The sequence below is a fragment of the Leuciscus leuciscus genome (assembly GCF_965113295.1).
Source record: "Leuciscus leuciscus genome assembly, chromosome: 21".
NCBI lineage: Eukaryota > Metazoa > Chordata > Actinopteri > Cypriniformes > Leuciscidae > Leuciscus > Leuciscus leuciscus.
Window position 1 is genome coordinate 28061559 of NC_138745.1, and position 18795 is coordinate 28080353.

The 18795-nt window shown below is 37.8% G+C and overlaps 1 protein-coding gene across 2 annotated transcripts; it reads left to right on the forward strand.

Moving 5' to 3' along the window:
* Positions 1-402: 402 nt before the first annotated feature.
* On the forward strand, positions 403-17209 carry ccdc57 (coiled-coil domain containing 57). Of its 2 annotated transcripts, XM_082152975.1 has the most exons (20): positions 403-1019; positions 1422-1880; positions 1975-2083; positions 3921-4022; positions 5713-5870; positions 5950-6024; positions 6272-6472; positions 6913-7071; positions 7495-7657; positions 7929-8051; positions 9458-9635; positions 9913-10104; positions 10287-10387; positions 10811-11011; positions 11154-11210; positions 12528-12750; positions 13307-13449; positions 13720-13848; positions 14431-14608; positions 16877-17209. In XM_082152975.1, the coding sequence occupies exons 2-20, from the start codon at positions 1483-1485 to the stop codon at positions 17065-17067; spliced, it is 3081 nt and encodes a 1026-aa protein (XP_082009101.1). In that variant the 5' UTR covers positions 403-1019; positions 1422-1482; the 3' UTR covers positions 17068-17209. The 2 variants fall into 2 exon arrangements, with proteins under 2 accessions (XP_082009101.1, XP_082009102.1); XM_082152976.1 differs by lacking the exons at positions 403-1019; positions 1422-1880; positions 1975-2083; positions 3921-4022 and adding an exon at positions 4322-5191 and having other exon boundaries at positions 5620-5870.
* Positions 17210-18795: the final 1586 nt, after the last annotated feature.

The window sequence follows — 18795 nt, forward strand, 5'->3', positions numbered from 1 at the left end:
AGAGCCCTGAATATTAACTGAGTGTAAAACATAAAGGCAGATATACTGTAGGCTATTATCAAAAATAGAGAGGAGGAGCATTTGTTTTCCTTTGGAAGTTGTAGCATCTCAATAAAACTAAATAATCACTTATGCTACATTATTAAGAACAAATTAGAGAAAAGGCATCAGTTACACTAGCCTACAGAATAGATACAAATTAGAACGTGACAGCAGGCAGGTATAAATCACGTGAATCAGGTGTCTTATTTCCTTTTGCGTCAGTTGCTTTTGTACAGCTTTTATAAGCCTCAGAAAAGTTGCGTCAGACAGGTATGGAAAAATACTAACCAATGCAAAACTGTCTGAACTTGTCAAGCTATAATTCTGGCAGGAAGGTCTACACATACTGGCATGGCATAACTGGTGTCATAGTTTGTCGGGTCAAACGTTTTGTACTATAGTCAGTAACGTCAATTAGTATGCACTAATAACATTGTATTTTGATACCAAATAGCAAGGTAACTTAGCCTAACTAAAAATGAATCATGACTTATTAAATATAGTCTCGGAAACATTTTATAACTTTACGATAAGCGTGATGCTTTTATGGTGGGAAATACCAGTAATTCCAGAAATAGCGTCAGCATACTCATAAGAAGTAAACTCATATCCGCCTTTCAAAGTAGGGCAAATGACGCTCAGTTGTAAAAATGACATTCACCCAGTTCAACCCGGTTCAACCCAGTACGCGGATGTTACAGGGGAAGCGTTTTGTTTCTATGGAAACTCTCATAGTTGTGGTGGTGCCGAGTTACAACTTATGCTATGCTATTGCTTAGCTGGTTAGCTAAGCTGACCTAAACGTTCAGTGCGAAGTATTTAAGACATATTCAGCAGCTTCATTCTAGAGTATTTGTGTATTTTAACGTTCACGCAGTTCCGGTCACCTTTATTTATGACAAAAACATGAAATAGAAGAATATTCGCTGTGCTATGCAAGCTAACCGGAGAAAATACATGCATAATATTGGGGTGATGTAGCCTACACTTGAAGGTAAACTAAATAACTATTTTAATATAGTGGAATAGTTCTAATTCTGTTGAAATTGTTTAAAATAACGTGTGTTCGTGAATTTCTGCTTGTTGTTTTATTTTCATATGAGCTGTCTGCTAAAAACTGACAGAACATTGTTTCCACTATTGGAATTTGTTATTCTTGTAGCTGCACGTGAACAAATGTTACGTTAGTTGTTTCATTCTTTTCAGATCACAAAGGAAATAACTCTAATTACTGACTGCTAGAGATTTATTGACACACACACACACACACACACACACACACACACACACGATAATATGATGTGTGAGGTTTCATTTAGCATGTTTATTTCAAAATATCCTTTTGATGGGCACTTTGTAATAACTTCTTGTGTCTACAGATTTGCTTAACAGGATGCCAAGTCTTGCAGTGCCCTGTTGTTTAACATCTGCTTCGTAACAATGCAGGAAGCTGTGGACCTGGAGGCCCAGCTGGCTTGTAAAGAAAGAGAATGGAAAGTACTTCAAACTTTGCGGATCCGACAACTGGAGACTGCTCTAAATGAAGCCACATCAGAGCTGTCCACCCAGAAAGAGCGTTTCCTCCGCTTGCGTGATGACTTCAAGTATAATCTGTGTGTGTTGGAGGAGAGGGACAAAGAGCTGGAGCGTTATGATGCCTTGGCAGCCCGTGCTCAGACGGAGGACAGTGTCAGGCGAGAAGAGGTCAGTGAGCTGAGGATTGAGATTGCAAAACTGCAGGATGCCCTGGAGGAGCAACGGAGGTTGAAGGAGGACATAGAAGTGCAATATCAGAAGAGGGGAGTCGAGCATAGAGTCAAATTGGAAAAAGTCCAGAAGTATGACCTTGTTTCTTAGGCTCATCCATGTATGGTTATCCACATTGATTTCTTTTTTTGTGTAATCTTGATGACATTTGTTTTTGCTTTTTAGCATCATGGAAAGCGAGATTCAAAAACTCAGGGAGGAGAATGAAACATTGAGACGGGATCTCCAGCGGCGAATTAGAGAATCTGATGGGGACCTGGCACTGCAGAAACAGGTATGGCTGTCACCCGCAAGATGGTAGACACAATCTTACTGGTGACATCCATTCCTGTTTGTACGTTGTTGTGTTCAAAAAAGCTGAACTATATTTTACTTGACACTGCACAGCACTAATGAAAAAAGATAGGGATGCACCGATCCACATTTTTTCACTTCCGATCCGATCCCGATACCTGAATTTGGATATCGGCCGATACCGATACTATTCCGATACCAGAGCTGTGTTTGCTTTAATATTATTATTATCATTATTGTTTATTTTATATGATGCTGAAATAAACTCCTCTCAACAGGCAAGTATGATATGTAGGCCTACATATTTATGCCTACATATTTATGCATGTATGGTAAGTATAAGGTCAGAAAAGGAAGTCAGAAAAACAGTAAATCCTGTTAACAGGAAAAATCCCATTCTGAAAACAAATATGCAACTGTAGGTCATGTCAATATTTATTACATTCCCAAAATGTCAAATACTTGAGTCTTGAAATATAAGAAAAGTGCAAGTGTAAACATCTTACACACACACACACTATCTAAAGGGTGATCCTCGCTCCGATGCTGTAACTCTCTCGATGAATGCTCGATCAACATCAGCCATGTGCAAACAGACAAGCGGATTTCGCCTCAGACGCGCGTCAATTTCGCTTCAAACTTTTGCTTTTTATGAGCGTCAATTTCGCTCTGGGCGCGCGAATGGATTCAAAATATTCAAGCGTCCAACTAGACGCGGCAGACGCGAATTTGACGCGCTATTCGCGTTTGGTGTGAACGCACAGTAACGTGGTGCTTTTTTAAATGTTTGATTGCATTCGTTGTGTTGTACGACGCGTGGGAGCTTCAACGAGCTCTGAATTACGGCTTTGCAAACATTGCATTTTGCTGTCTTGCTCTGCGGTGTTTCCAGTGTGAAGAATTTCCACACAGCGGCCGCAAACTGCGGAATGGATTTCCTGAGCGGTGGCGTGTCTCATAACTCTGTGTCTCATTGAGCCGCGCCTCCGTTCAGGAAATCCATTCCGCAGTTTGCAGCCAGCTAGCAGACTAGCCGGCGGGAATCACTTTTGGAGTCATTTCAGCAGACAACGTTAAAGCGCAGACATGACTCAAGGATATCGGATATCTCCGCAGGTTGGATCGGGAAAATCCGATACGTGAATTACGTTGGTATCGGTCCCGATACCGATACTGGATCGGATCGGCCCCATCCCTAAAAAAAGACAAACAGTGCAAGATGCAGTGTAATGGCCAAACACGTCTGTCTACACATGTAAAAGTGTAACATGCTAAAAACACTGCCACAGAAAGAAACAAAACAAAACATTGACCTCACTAATTGACTAGACATCTATTGTGGGTTGTGGCCCATGCCTAAATGTAAGTTACAAAATCTAAAGCTGGAACATCTTGAATTAGAGTTATGGTGCAGTTTCTGGTCTAAAAATCAATTCACAAAGTGTATTAATGCCAGGACATTGTATGTTATTTAAAGTAAACCCACCGACATAAAAGGATTCCAGCTGGCAGGAGTTCTTAGTCGCTGAGCTGTGTCAAATAATCACTAAAGCAATCCTCACCTCACTCTGTGAAGTAAAATGATAAGGCCGTGAAGGATCACAGATAGTGTTAGTGAACCAAAGCTATTTATGCTATAGTGCATTCAGGTCAGTTCCAAAATAGGTCATTGTTCAGTGTTGTTTGCTTGACATTTGACATTTGAGTGTTGTTTAGGCTCAGTCAAATAAGCGTTTCATAAAACTCTTTATGACTGCATTACTGGCTAAAAGTGTAATTTATATTCAGTGGGTGTTGTAAATTTCAATCCACAACAGGAAATGATGGCAGATTTTGACAGTGAAATGAGAAAGCGGGAGCATGAGTTCCATCTGAAGCTGGACGAAATGAACAGTGTGGTTCTCTCTCATGAGCTCAAAGTAAGACCCATATCCCATCAAACCTCTTATAAACTATATGTTAGAGGTCAGGGCTGTTTAGACCAGTGGTTGTCAACCTTTTTGACTCCAAAATTTTACCTTTTGTACTTCTGTTGTAATAATACATAAAAATATGGCATTTTATTCTAAGTGCTTTTTAGCATTTCAATTAAGATTTCAATTTCATTTATTTTAGAGACACATCTAGGCCCCCTGGAAGTTTGCTAAGGGTCTCCGAGTGTACCCCTGGTTGAGAACCACTGCTTTAGACACTACATGGCCAAAAGTATGTGGGTAAATTGAAACGTCCACATGAATGATGAATTGGAATCCCAAAGTGACCTAGACCCCATTCACCAAATGTCAGCGGCTAAACTCCTACTCATATCTCAGGAATGTCCAAACTCTGTCCTGGACGGCCACTGTCCTGTAGAGTTTAGTTCCAACTTGCTTCAACACACTGCCTGTAAGTTTCTAGTATGCCTAGTAAGACCATGATTAGCTGGTTCAGAAGTGTTTAATTGGGGTTGGAGCTGAACTCTGCAGGACAGTGGCGCTCCAGGAGCAGGATTGGACACCCCCGTCGTATCTGAATGGGATTGGGAGCACATTCCCACAGCCAGGTTTCAGCTTTTTTTGAAAGCCTTCCTAGAAGAGTGGAAACTGTTAGGAGCACATATAGGTGTGATGTTCAGGTATCCACATAATTTGAGCAATATTTATTTATTTATTTGACCTTCATTTAACCCAGAAGTTCTACAGAGTCTAGCTCCAACCCTAGTTAAACAGACCTGAACCAGCACTAAGGGGTGCGTCTCAATCAGATCCCTAGTTCAGTAGTCAAGTCAATGATCAGTGAGTCAACCTTTTTAAGGGCTGCACTGAAATGTTTACTCCCTGAAAAGTCCCACAATGCACTGTGAAAACCAGGGAGCATTGATGCTCAATATTTTCCTTACTGTCCTTACCAGTGCCTGAATTCGTGTGCACGATATACTGAGTGATTCACGAGCTAGGGGGCTGAATGAGACACTCAAGCTCTTCAGACTCCCTAAACACTTCCAGGCAAGGGTGTTGGAGCTGGTTTGAGCTGAACTCTGCAGGATGTTGGCCCTCCAGGAGCAGGTTTAGACACCATTGCAATATAGGCTTAGTATATCTGTCACAGTGTCTGGTTTGAGTTCCCTGGGTCACCACTAGATGTCCTCCTTCCCCACGGTGTCTGTCACATTATGAACTACATTCCCCACGATCCTTGTCTTATCATTGCACTCAGCTGTTCCTTATCACTGATCATTGCACTCAGCCAATTCCCCATTATCATTGTCTATTCCCTGTGTATATAACCCTGTCTGTTTTAGTGTGTGTCACTGAATCCTTGTATTTATCACGCCACTTCTGTGTTCTGTTTCCTGCCTGTTCTTGTTTGTGTCTTGTTTTGGATTGCCTTATTTGGATTTTGACCCATGCCTGGACTTGACCACTGATACGGATTTCCCTAATAAATACTTACTGCAATTGGATCTTCTCCCTTGTTTCCTGTGTGTGGATCGTGACAATATCTTAGTCTTATATAGTTGTATAGTATAGTGTATAGTTGTATAGTGTATAGTATATCTTAGTCTTAGTGATCTTTTGAATGGATCAAACTCATAAACAAATGAGTTTAATTATAATATTAATTGTCCAGGAAAAGCTATTGAGCAAAGAGTTGGAGGTCCATGCCAAAGCTCACAGCCAGGCCACAGAGGCCCTGCAGGCCTCTGAAGATCTTTACCAGCTGGCTCAAAAAGAGATTCAGCACAGAGACTGGGACTTAAAGAACACCACTGCAATGAAAGACTCCAGGTAAACTGACACATGCATTCGAAAAAAGTTTTCTATTTCGATTTTTGAATGTAATAAGATCATGATTACTGTTTTACAGGATAAAAGAGCTTGAGGTCAAACTAAAACAAATGGAGAGCAATTATAAAAAAGAGCAAGAAGCCTACAACAGGAAGTAAGTACTACATCTTGAATTTGAGATACCCTGTCATAAAATATCCCCTGTCAAATCCAATAGTTAAACACACAGTAAAAGCAAGTGACGAGCGTTTTTAGATCCTAATGACAAATAAAAAACACACACACAAAAAAAAACGGTTGAGGTTATGAACTTTTGCTTGGTAGATTAATATTTATAGCTCAGATTAATCTAGGTAGGCCAGCATGTCTTGCTCTGATGTTTTGAAATTTGATATATGCAGGCATGCAGAGCTGGAACGAAGATCTCGGGAGAGAGAGGATGCTCTGGGTCTCATGAGAGAGGCACACGCCAGGGAGCTTCAAGGGGATAGGGGTAAAATCTTAGAACTGCAGGCCCAACTGGACAGGATGATTCTGGAGCAGGCAAGGAAAGAAAAGAGCCATACGGATGACCTCCACCACAGAGACCAGCAGATACAAGAGTAAGACACAGACTTATCAAAATGACTATTTATAGAAATATTCTGTGGTTCATTTTTACTTGTCAAGCTGTGGTTTGGAGTGCATTTTATCTCATAAAATCACATTATGAGATTATGCATTTTATCACATTAGCCGTGGCTCTTGCGGATGACTAAATTAGTGTAAAAACATTGAGAGGAAATGTGTGGGTGTCTCTGAGAATGGCTTTCTGAGCACAAGGATTATATAACATGTTTAAAATTCAAGGCCTCAAGGTAACAAATGCGACTCATTTTTCTGTGCTTATAATTTAATGTTCATAAATGAAATATTTGAGATTCACAGGTTAAGACAGACAACATGTCTGCTGTTTGACAATATTCAATCGAGAGCCTTAACCTGTGTTTGGTACCACAGTTGTAACCAGATCCAACTTTGAAACTCTTATTTGAAAACAAAGGCTCAGAGTGCAGCTGGAAACAACTCGATCTGGCTGGGATACTTACATCACTCAGGTCTCCAAAGAAAAGGTTGCCACAGATACAGAGCTGCTTTCTGCAGGGGAGAGAGAGGCCAAAGTGAGAGCAGAGCTGGAGAGGTGTAAAGAGGATATAGAGAGGTGAGGGGTCACAAGATGAATAATTGTATACCTTTTACACAACATTTAAATGAATCTCCATTATACGGTGAGAAATAAAAGTGTGAGTAGGGATGCACCAATAATAAAGTTTTAGCCGATAAAATATTGTTTATGTAATGGCCGATGACCAATAGATGTAAGATATTAAAAATCTATACTATTTTGTCTAAATAAAAATAATAAAAAACCACACCAAAAAATTAAATCAGTAATTTTTTCTTTGTCATATCTTTAAAATAAAATGTGTGCATCACAATTATAATGTACACTAATATAATATTATAATGTACACATCTAAATGTAAAAATAGGGGAAATGAACATGCACAATTAAATATCCAATATCAGCAGATACCAATAAATGAAACAAATTACTTAAAAAAGGCAAATGTATTTCTGTCAGGTATAAGCAGCAGGTGTCTAGTGGTCTGCAGAGGGAGCAGGCACTGGAGCAGAAGAGAGTTCAGCTGGAGTTGGACTGGGAGCGGCGCTGTGAGGAGGTGCGTTCTGAGCACTACCTGAGGAGCGAGGAGCTCATCCAAAGCCTTACTCAGGCCAGGGACCAGGTGAGCTGATGCACAGTCCGACAGCATAAAATATAATAGTAAAGTTAAATATTCTTAAAGATATTCAAAATAAAATAATTTCAAGAATAAAGAAATTTTTTTTGTAACCTGTAGTTCAGGTTTAGCAAAATATAGTATATATATAACAGTGTAATGACCTCTATTTTCTTATCAGTTAGTGTCTCCAACAAGCTTTCTGGACTTGATCTTGGTTAGAAGGTTATTCTGTATAAGGAAGTAATGGATTATGTTTGTGTATATCTGCCCTAAGAAAAATGCTGAGTTGAGAGAGAAGGAACGGGAGTTGCAGGAGATGGTGGCACTGCTGAAAAGTGTCACTGTAGAGAGAGATCAGGCACTGCATGGAACCAAACCAGCACTAACTGGAATTCAGGTTAGACCACACACAGCTTTCTCTGTTACATCAATTAGACTGATATTTAATATGTTAAAGGAACCAGTTACCATTTAGAATCTGCTTTAGCTTTAAAAAAAAAAACTTGGTATGATGACAGCTGAAGATCTGGTGGGTATCCTATCCAACAATTCTCTGGGTTTCATGCCAAAGTGTCTGAAGAGTAGGGGTCAAACAGCATATGAAGCAAGTCATCTGACCCTGAGTTGCCCCAGGAGGGTTGTTTTTGTCTAGTTGCTTAGAAAAGATATCTTAAATTACTATTTAAATAAAACAGCAGGCATTGTCAACGTCTACAGCATTTTTGAATCTAATACCTGCCCTTCCATTAATTAAATAGAGCTATAGAGGGTATCTACTTGGTGCAATGGTCACACTTTAGATTAGGGTCCAATTCTCACTATTAACTAACTATTAATTACAACTTTTGCCTCAATAAACTCCTAATTCCTGCTTATTACTAGTTAGTAAGGTAGTTGTTAAGTTTAGGTATTGGGTTGGATTAAGGGATGCAGAATATTGTCGTGCAGAATAAGGCATTACTATGTGCTTTTTTAAGTACTAATAAACAGCCAATATCCTAGTAATATGCATGCCAATAAGCAAATAGTTAAAGGTATAGCGGAGGATGTTTTACTTCCTGGTGGGTAGTCTAAACTATTGGTCCTCCTAATTGTCAATCATTCTGGTGAATCAATCAAACTTTTCAAAAAGTGGAGAGGGCGGGTCTTATCTAAAATTTGGAAAGATCCTCCGCTATACCTTTAATAGGGACAATTGGACCCTAAACTAAAGGTTTACTGGTGCAATTCTATTACAGCTATTCTGAAGTGGCATGTCATATGTACAGTAGCTGAGAATAAAGAGTTCTGTGGTTGTTCATATCTGCCCTGTCAGCTGTTTGATAGGTCATTTATCAAGAAACATTTAAGAGACTTTAAATAGCATGTCAGCAGAAGATGTTTGGCCACTTACAGAATGTTTCTTTGAAAGTTCACAGTCTCCCTGGTCATTATGAAAGGAAAGGTTATATCGCATAGTATCCACACGTACACCACGTATCCATATATTCCGCACAGCATAACTAGTCTTATGTATCAGCACTTGAAATTGCCAGCTGGCTTTTTTTTCCTGGCGACCATAGCCTGACTGTAAAATAATACATCTTTTTTAGCACACATATTATTATGTTTGTGGAGTTAGTTCAGTCCTGTAATAACTTGTTGACTGATTGAAAATTCAGATCTTTAAAAGTGTGTCAGCACGCACAATATCTTGCCTCCACCTAGTGGTAGCTAATTGGCTTATTATACCATCATCTGATTGTTTCACGACTGCTTCTCTCTGTCTTACATAACATAAAACAATGTGAACTTTTCCAACAGGCATCTGCAGTAGACAGCAGCAGTTTCCCATCAGAAGAGATCAGGAGACTCCAGCAGCAGAACAGCAGTCTTAGAGCAGTGGTGACTGAAATGAGGAAAGAGATGGAGAACTTGAGCAAGCATATGCCTATAGCTCAGAGTCATAACCAGACCACAAATCCAGAGGTCAGCTCTGCAGGTACAAGCGGTCATCACAGCAATAAGGAAATAAAAGGCACTTAAGAATATTTTACTTTATGACATTTTTCAATTAAATGTTAAATGTAACAGAAAATTATTTTTAATTCAAGTTTGTAAAACCAAGCATAAATCACTTAAGTTAATATACTTGCAATGGAAATCACAGTATCCTCCTGCCATGGATATTGCAAGTAGTGCTTAAATTGTATTACTTGCATTATTGTTAGGACATTTAACCTCCACCCTGTTGAATGACAGAGATTTATCTGTTTCAGGGACTACAGACTACAGTCAGGCTTTGGAGAAAGAGATTCAGGAGCTTAAGGCCAAATGTCGTGGTCTTGAGGAGCGGCTAGAGGAGTCTTCCAAGACAGTCAATACTGCCAGCAATCCTTCCCTTGCATTCCCTGTTTCCCCTGACAATGCATACCTTCAAAACCATATTAGATCACTTAATGAGACCATAGGTAATTTAAAAATATGAGTTCACGCCTTCATCAAACATGATCTGTAATGTAAATACTGTGGTTTGGGGATTTTTGATTTTTTTTTTAAAAAAGCGTCTTCTGTGCTTGTGTCTTTTGGAGCACAAGAGGTAAATATGGAGTGATATCTTGGTGTTTTAAAGAAGAGTGGGTTTTTTTTGCAGGTGGGCTACGAGTGGAGAAAGTAGCCAGTGCCGCTGCTCTAAAGAAACAGGAAGTGAGACTGGCTCATTTGGAGTCTGCTGTGGAACAGCTTACCCAGCAGGTAATTATTTTAGCCCAACTTACCCCAAGCATCCAATAATTAACAGACCATAATATTATGTAATATTTGTTTAGATGGAAACACTTTATCAGATAACACACTTACCAGTTAATTCAATGCTTAAAGGTATAGCGGAGGATCTTTCCGAATTTTAGATAAGACCCGCCCTCTCCACTTTTTGAAAAGTTTGATTGATTCACCAGAATGATTGACAATTAGGAGGACCAATAGTATAGGCATTCCACCCGGAAGTAAAAAAATCCTCCGCTATACCTTTAAATTTAGTTTCAGTATACGTGAGATGCCACCTCTAGTTGCTTTTTGTGTGTTCTTCAATGGCATTTCATGATCAATCACAGGCAGAGTTGGCTATTTTGAATATATACTGTACTGTATATATGATTATATTTCTCTTTCCTTCAGTGTCACTCAAAACACATAGAGAATGAGAGCTTACGTCTAGAGCTGGCCAATCACAAGAGGGCAGCAGCAGCTCAAGAAGTGAGGCTTAAGCAAAGAGTGGAAGCTACTGAACTGGAGGTTAATGAAGTGAGACGGGAAGCAGAAGAGTACCAAAAAGGCAGTTTGCTCCACAACCTGGAGTCTGTTGCCCTTGGAAACCAGGCAAGTTTTAAGTATATAGAATAATACTTCATAATATATGCACGTAAAGACATGATATTTTCTGCCTTAAAGAAACAAAATGTTTAATATATTTTCCTAATTACAATTTATCTTTATTATACTACAATATATTTGTTACCAGGTGTCAGCACTGAAGGTTGACCTTGCAAGCAGAAGAGAGACCATTGTCCTTAATCAGGTACAGCACTTCAGTGCACCATGATAATGTTTAATAATATAATATGCACCATAAAAAGGCTTTATATTACAATCACTGTTTAAATTTGTCCTCCTACTTTTTACGAAATAAACTTAAGAATGAAGAAATTTGTTTTGTTTGCTTGTGGTGCAAAATAAATAAATAAATCATGCCCGGGTTGATAAAACTATGGAGCCCCATTTATTTGCCCCATATATATATATGTACTGTTAGAGTTTAGGACCCAAGGACCAGATGTTTGAAAGAAGACCCGGAGTCAGAATTATAATAAATTGAAGAAAAGTTTTACTGAAGATAGTTTGCAGTTTCATCAGCAGAAGTCAGCTTCAAGACTCAAGACTTCAAGTTTGTAGGCCGCCCGCTTACAGTTACAAAGATCACAGCAGTTATACCCTACACCAAGGTCTAAGCTACGTCTTTGCTTCAGGCTGCAGTTTCTGATTGGCTAAGAAATAGATAAACAGTAATTTTTCAAACATATACAGATAGACGGAAGCATATCTCCATCGATTAGGCAGCTGACACTCGGACCCTGAAGTTAGGCACGTCATAACCTTCCTGGTCGCAGAGCACCATTTTGGCGCCAGCATGTCCAGAACAACAACTCAGTCAATCTCTAATAATGCCAGTGGTTCCTTAACCTGTAACCAAGAAGACTAACACACACAGCTTTTCCAAGGCTGGATTTGGCCAGGCTCTAACTATAAACAGGAGAGTCTTCTCTAAACATCAAGATAATGCGTTCTTTCTCTCAAGGAGAGCTACACTTAATCTTGATTTATTGGCTTCAATGACCCCTATATGTTTTAACACATTGAAGACCTTTCTCAAACACAAAACAAGTCCCTATTTCATTTCTGGAAGCCGGGCTAAATAAGCAAGCACTGTTACTGCATTCAGATATCAAATACAGACATTAAAGAATACATGAAAAGAACATCTCAGTAATCACACTGGTAACTTCTATAAAAAAAGTAAAATCTCCAGAGAAGTCATTCAACTCATTTGATATTTAGAAGGAAAAATATTGATTAATACCTTGATTATAATCACTCATTACATATACATTGAAGCAGCAGTGGATTCCAATCCACCCCCTTCAGTACATATACGTGTGTTTGTCCACGTCACGTGCAGGGCTCTGCATTTAAGCAGAATCCGTTGCCAACCAGTTATCTGCAGTTAGGACTACTGTCCAAACAGTATTGTCAGTGTATATATTACTGACATGAATTGTCTCTTGTCATAAGTATCCTCTATGGTTACCTAAACAACAATGTCTGTCTGGTATTTAAGAGTGAGATGGTAAAGCAGCTTCAGGAGGAGAACATGTCCCTGCGACAGCAGCTTCTGTTGATGCAGAGTTCAGCCAGAGGGGGCGCCGTGGGTGATGTTGCTCTGCTTCAGTCAAAGCTCAAACAGGCTGCACGTTTGATCTCCGGCCTCAGTCAGGACAAACGGCAACTCATTGAAATGGGCAACAGGCTCCGGGCTCAGCTGATTGAAGCAGGACTGGAGGGTTGGTATTGGTTTTGAAGTGTACTATTAGATTTCAGTAGTATTCTCTTCCAGAATGAATTATGTAAGGAATTATCTCTGGCTCAAGAGGAATATAAAGAACCCTCTTCTGTTATTTTGTAAAAGGGCACATGGGGTTAATTCCTATAATTCACCTCTCATTGTTATACTGGTGCCCCATCACAATGGGTTGATCCATGTTTGTACCAAGGGATTAAAGAAGCCTTTTGATTCTCAATAGAGAGCCCAATGCTTGTTCCGGAAATTTTCCATGCTTTGTGTGTTTTGCCTTGCTTCAAAACGGTTTATGTTATACAACTTTTTGAGAGTCATTTACTGGCAAATCACCACTGAATATCAACAACACATTTTAAAATGTTTACTTCCTACGTCCCCATTTTAATATGTCCATACTTTATATTTAAGTTATTAAAATTGCCTAAATGGACATCAGGGATGCAAACGATACCTTTATGTAAAATGTAACATTTTTAATTCAAAATGTGCCCTTTAAAGCCTTCCCGTGTTGTTATAGAAATTATTTTCTTTTTTCTCAGTTTCACGACACTCAAAGATCATTCTCAAACCAAACGATCCCGAACACAGCTTGGAAAAAGACTCCTCTCAAACCGAGCATGGGGTGCAGCCAAAGAGCCGCTTATCTACCCTGGAACAGCTACAGTACCAGCTAACCACTCAGGTGACTTAAGCAGGAGAGGGACTTTAGTCAAAGCATGTTCACTGTATTGATACAGAGAATATATTTCATCATATTAATCAGTTTGGCCTGTGCAAATGTACTGAGCTGAAGATTTAGACACAGCTTTTATGCAATGCTATTCTAAGTCAAGGCCACTGGAGCATGGCAAAGGTCTGCGATCACTCCATTGTCAGATGCATGAAGACACGTGGTTGATTATGATAACACAAGAATGAAATTGAATTATATTTGTTTTGAATCTTACTCTAGGAGCTACAATATGCACAGAGAGATCAGAGTAAGAAAACGGCGATTATTGTCCGTCCTCAATTCTCTGAGGGTGAGAGCTCAGATAAACACAGAACCACCAACCCATGGGAGCCACCAGTCAGAGTCCAGGTACTATGACTTCACCACCCCATAAATATATTTTACACATATTCAAAAGTTTAGTGTCTGTGCATTTAAAAAAAAGAAAAAAGAATTGTATTCAGCGAGGATGCATGAAATTGATCAAAAGTGAGATTTATAATGTTTCTATTTCAAATAAATTCTATTCATCAAAGAATCCTGAAAAAAAAAGATCAGTTTCCTCCAAAATATGAAGCATCAAAACGGTTTTCAATATTGATATTAATAACAAGAAGTACTTCTTTAGCAGCAAATCAGCATTAGAATGATTTCTGAAGGATCGTGTGACACTGAAGACTGGAGTAATGATGCTGAAAATTCAGCTTTACATTTTAAAATATATTAAATTAGAAAATAGTTACTTTAAATTCCAATAGTATGCCACTATATTACTGTTTTTACTGCATTCTGTATCAAATTAATGCAGCCTTGGTGACCATTAAACTTGAAAAAATCTTACCAACCCTAAACCTTTGAAAGGTATTTATGTGGTTTTATTTGGTGTAAACACAGTGAATCTATTGTTGTTGTTTCAATGTTTTAATTCTTTTTGTCTGTTCCTTCCTCAAGTCTGTGGGTAGTAAAGAAAACACTCCGCCACAACCTGAAGCTCTGGTACGACTGCCCAGGTCATCCCAGATTCTGCTGTCATCTACGGGGACCGATGATTCCCTAAAGGATGTGTGGAAAATGTTGGATCGAGGTTTGAGTTCCTCTCTGTTTTCTCCAAGTGACAGTGAGGACAAAGGTGAGCAGAAAAGTAATAAATGACTTAAATCGTCAGACCATTTATATTCAAACTTATAACTGTTGTATAGTGCGTGCTATTTTGATGACTTCAGTACTAGTCAGTAAGCTAAAACATGATTAAGCAACTTCCTTTAACTTTATCTCACTTAGTGACTGTTTAGCAATGTTGAATGTGTGAATAGATAACTGCACACGTTTCTCTGTATCTGAAATTTTATCACTTGATTTATCAAGGGAAAGGATCAGAATTGCTTTTGTGAATTTGGGGAATGATGACAGAGCTGCATGATTGGATTTAAGGCCAAATGAAAGTTGCCAAATCTATGGAGATAATGCTGATAAGACCATTGAGCCATTTGATTCTTTTATTTTTGTATCAGTCAGATCAGTTTTACACTTGTCTCTTTTATAGACATTGTCATTTACTGGCATGAAATAATGCCTTGTCATGAGAATGAATTTTGAATGAGAATGGCCTATACAGGCATATTATCTAATATCTTCAGTTCTCTTTGGACATTTCGTCTTGCACTAACTTTCTTTAAATTATGGCTCTTGAAGGCAGCATCACATCATGATGTTTCATCAGACAGCTGATGAAGCCATTTAGATTTGCAAAATGTATTCAATAATTTGAATACAAAGGTCAGTTGCTTTGAATAAAAATATACATGACATGACTTTCACCTCTATGTACCTTGGGCCAACATTTGCATCATTTGAAAACCTTGGCATAGAAATAGGTCAGGTACTTGCAATGCTGACTGATGCATTGATGCTCTGTATGTCTAGGGTTCAGACTAAAGTACTCTGTAATAAGCCATCAGCCCTGGCCAGGTTTAGTATCAGCGTTGCTTCATAGTACATCATTTAGTCCAAATATCAAATGGTATTTACTTAGCATTTCAGCATCAGTCACACGCACAAGTGAAGAGTTTTAATTTTGCTCTGTCAGAAAGATACAGAAATATACAGATGCTAACATCTGAATACAAGTGCCATTTACCACTTTTTGGGTCAGTGACAAATAAAGATATCTGAGAAGATAAAGGAAAAATTGTATTTAAACCACGTACAATGCACCATGGTTTTAGGAATGTATCTTTGTATTCACCTTGGTGTCACATCAACAATTCAACAATCTTGATTTACATGCTCTAAATATTTAATGTGGTTTAATCAAGTAAAATGTACAAAAAATGTTTTCAAAATATGCTTTTTTCTTAAAAAGGTCAAATATTGTAAGAAGTTTAACCTTTTAATAAAATGTTTTACTATCTTACACCACAGTTTTTTTACTTTAAGTATCACCAATTTTTTTTTAAATGATTTAATTCAGGAAAGAAATGGAAAAGATGTTTATCATATAAAAATTGTATTCATATTTTATTATACTTATATATTTTTTCTAATTTCATAGATCCAGATAAAATGACGCCATTAGCCATGTTTCCATCCACCTATTTTTGTGCACATTTTTGATTATTGGATAAAAAACGCTCAATGAAAAAATGCTAAGATGCACATAAATTCAAAAAAATGTGCTTAAAAAACGTATGCACTTGTTTTTTTTGTTTTTTTAATAAGAAGACATGCACAAACTACGATGGAAACCCATTTACTAAATAAATCCCTTGAAGCGCAACAAAACCTTTATGTGACTTTGCCACAACAGATGATGTGATTGGATAACGACTAACCATTGGTCATTCTGAAATGACTGAGCCAAAGTCTGTCATCAGAAGGGTTGGTAAAATTACCTCCCAGAACTGTCTTAAACTATTGCGTTCCCAAACACCAGGTATTTAAATGCAAGAACATGCGTGTTTGTTGTGTTTCGTCTGTGCGCTCTGAGGCGCAAATCATTTATGATGTACGGAAAAAAAGAGTCATAGTGGCATCCCCTCTTTCAGCAAATTTTATTTTTATTACGGATATTTTGCACTAATTTCCGAGGAAATGACAATTGTGTTCTCTTGAACGCATGGAGTGGCATTTATTCACAAATGTTTCATGCGATATTCCAATTTTACGCATAAGTTAAATTCACAACTTTGGATGGAAACAGCTACGGGCCCATTTACAGAATATTCTTTAAGTACTCTTCTCTCAAGTGCTTTACTCAAGGTCACAATAGTGATGTTTCATGGCTACAGGGATCAAACCAGTAACTTTTTGATAAGCAGTACTGAATTTCAGCCACTATTCTACAGGGATTTACATTTTTAAATGAAAGATTTAAACTCTTATATTATTGTGCTCTCAGGTATAGTGTCTACGGCAAACAGAGGACACCCAGTGATTACTCAGCCTCCTACTCCACTGGTCAGCGTGGAGGGCACTAAAGCTTCTCTCCAGGAAAAGAAGAAACAAAGTCGTACAACATTTGTACCTGCTAAAAAGACACGTCCTGCTGGAAATCAGGGCAAGATTCGAAATTACAACAACAAAGACTGAAAAAAAAGGGTGACCCTGTTTGAAGGATTATCCTATTTGAAGTGCTGCATTTTAATTTGTTCACTTTGCATCATGCATGTTTTTTTTGTTTTTGTTTTTTTTTACATTTGTAAATGTTCTAATAAATGATTGCATAAATTGACCAATATTCATACAAGTCTTTTTATAATGAGCAGAAACACCAACAAGGATTTAAAAAAATCCAATCCCAGGAATATGTGGTCTGGTCAGGGTCCCTACACAGTTTGGGAAAAGTATGGAATTTGAATCAAGTAATTTCCAGGTTTTGATAAGTATGGTAAAAATAAAATAGAGAATGGAAAAATGTTTACATTTCCTATTCAGGTTTCTAAAATATAAAATTATGTATTTCTGAAAACTTTATCATACAAGCAGAGTTTTTATGACAGAAGTTTGATTGTCAAACACGACTGAATGAATTCAAGACGCATATTTTCATTACACAAAACTGTCTTTACCAAAAGTGAGTCTCTTTTTGAACTTCACTGAAAGATTGATTACTCAAATGTCACTCAAACCAGCAACAAATAAAGGAGCAAATCGATAATCTAAATCAGACTGCACTTTGCTGTTAGGTGATCTTGCAACATCAAACCACATTTACAGTATCAAACTGATGTGTCAGAGGTGAATATATGAAGGTTATGCATTTTTTAGGTTTCTTCTCATCATGTAAGCAAATTATCAATTTGAGAAAACCAATGGAAAAATAAAAATATTTACAGATTACTGAACAATATAACAAATAAAATGCTGAAAACAAGGTTTGGTGAAATTTGGTATGGAATTTTGAAATGGAAAACGTGTAGGATCTGATTATACTAATAATGTAGTATTAATTTATCAAAAATAAACATTTAAATCTGAACATCTGGCTCTGTTAGAGTGAGAGATACAGATTTATAATCCCCCCTTTAGAACAATTATGTTGTCAGATAGGACTCAGAATAACATTGGTATTTTAGTGGTATTTTTATAATTTGATTTATACAATGACACTTCACATTCAGTGTAATGTGTCTTTTTGGTAACTTTCAGTAGCCCCTGTGCTGTCCAGCCCCTCATAATGACATCACATCCGCAGCAGGTGTAGGATTCCACTCCTCCCATCGTATTGTCCTGACATCACCCTATCTCCTAGCAACACCCTTGCATTCATTCTGATTGGCTCGTTCTACACACCTTCGCTCACTGATTGGTGAATTTCTTTTCACTGGCAACCGTCAAAATGTTATGCCCCGTGCCTCTCACGTGTCTCAAGAGCTCAACAGCGCCACCATTAGACAACGCTGCCATCATGTCGTTACCTCTGCATCTCACCAAAAGTTAAGATATATTAGACATTAACATAAACAATGTACGCAGAATTTTTTTCCCAGATTTTTTTTTCTTTCCAGAATTAATTATAGTGTGCATATTTAAGATATATATATATATTAGACTGCATATATATTAGACTGCTCTATTTAAGCTGAATCCTTAGGCATAAAAAACTAAATGTAGCAAATGTTGCAGCAAAATGACTCCTAATGCAAAAATAAATAAATAAAAACAAACAAAGCTTGAATACTCTTCTAGTATGAACATACTTATGAGCTAATGTTCAGACAGTGTAAAAGGGTTGAAATTCTTAAAAAAAAAATGTTGACATAAGTAGATTGGCATGTTTTGTTATATCTTAAAGAAAAAAGTTATGTAATTTTGTTA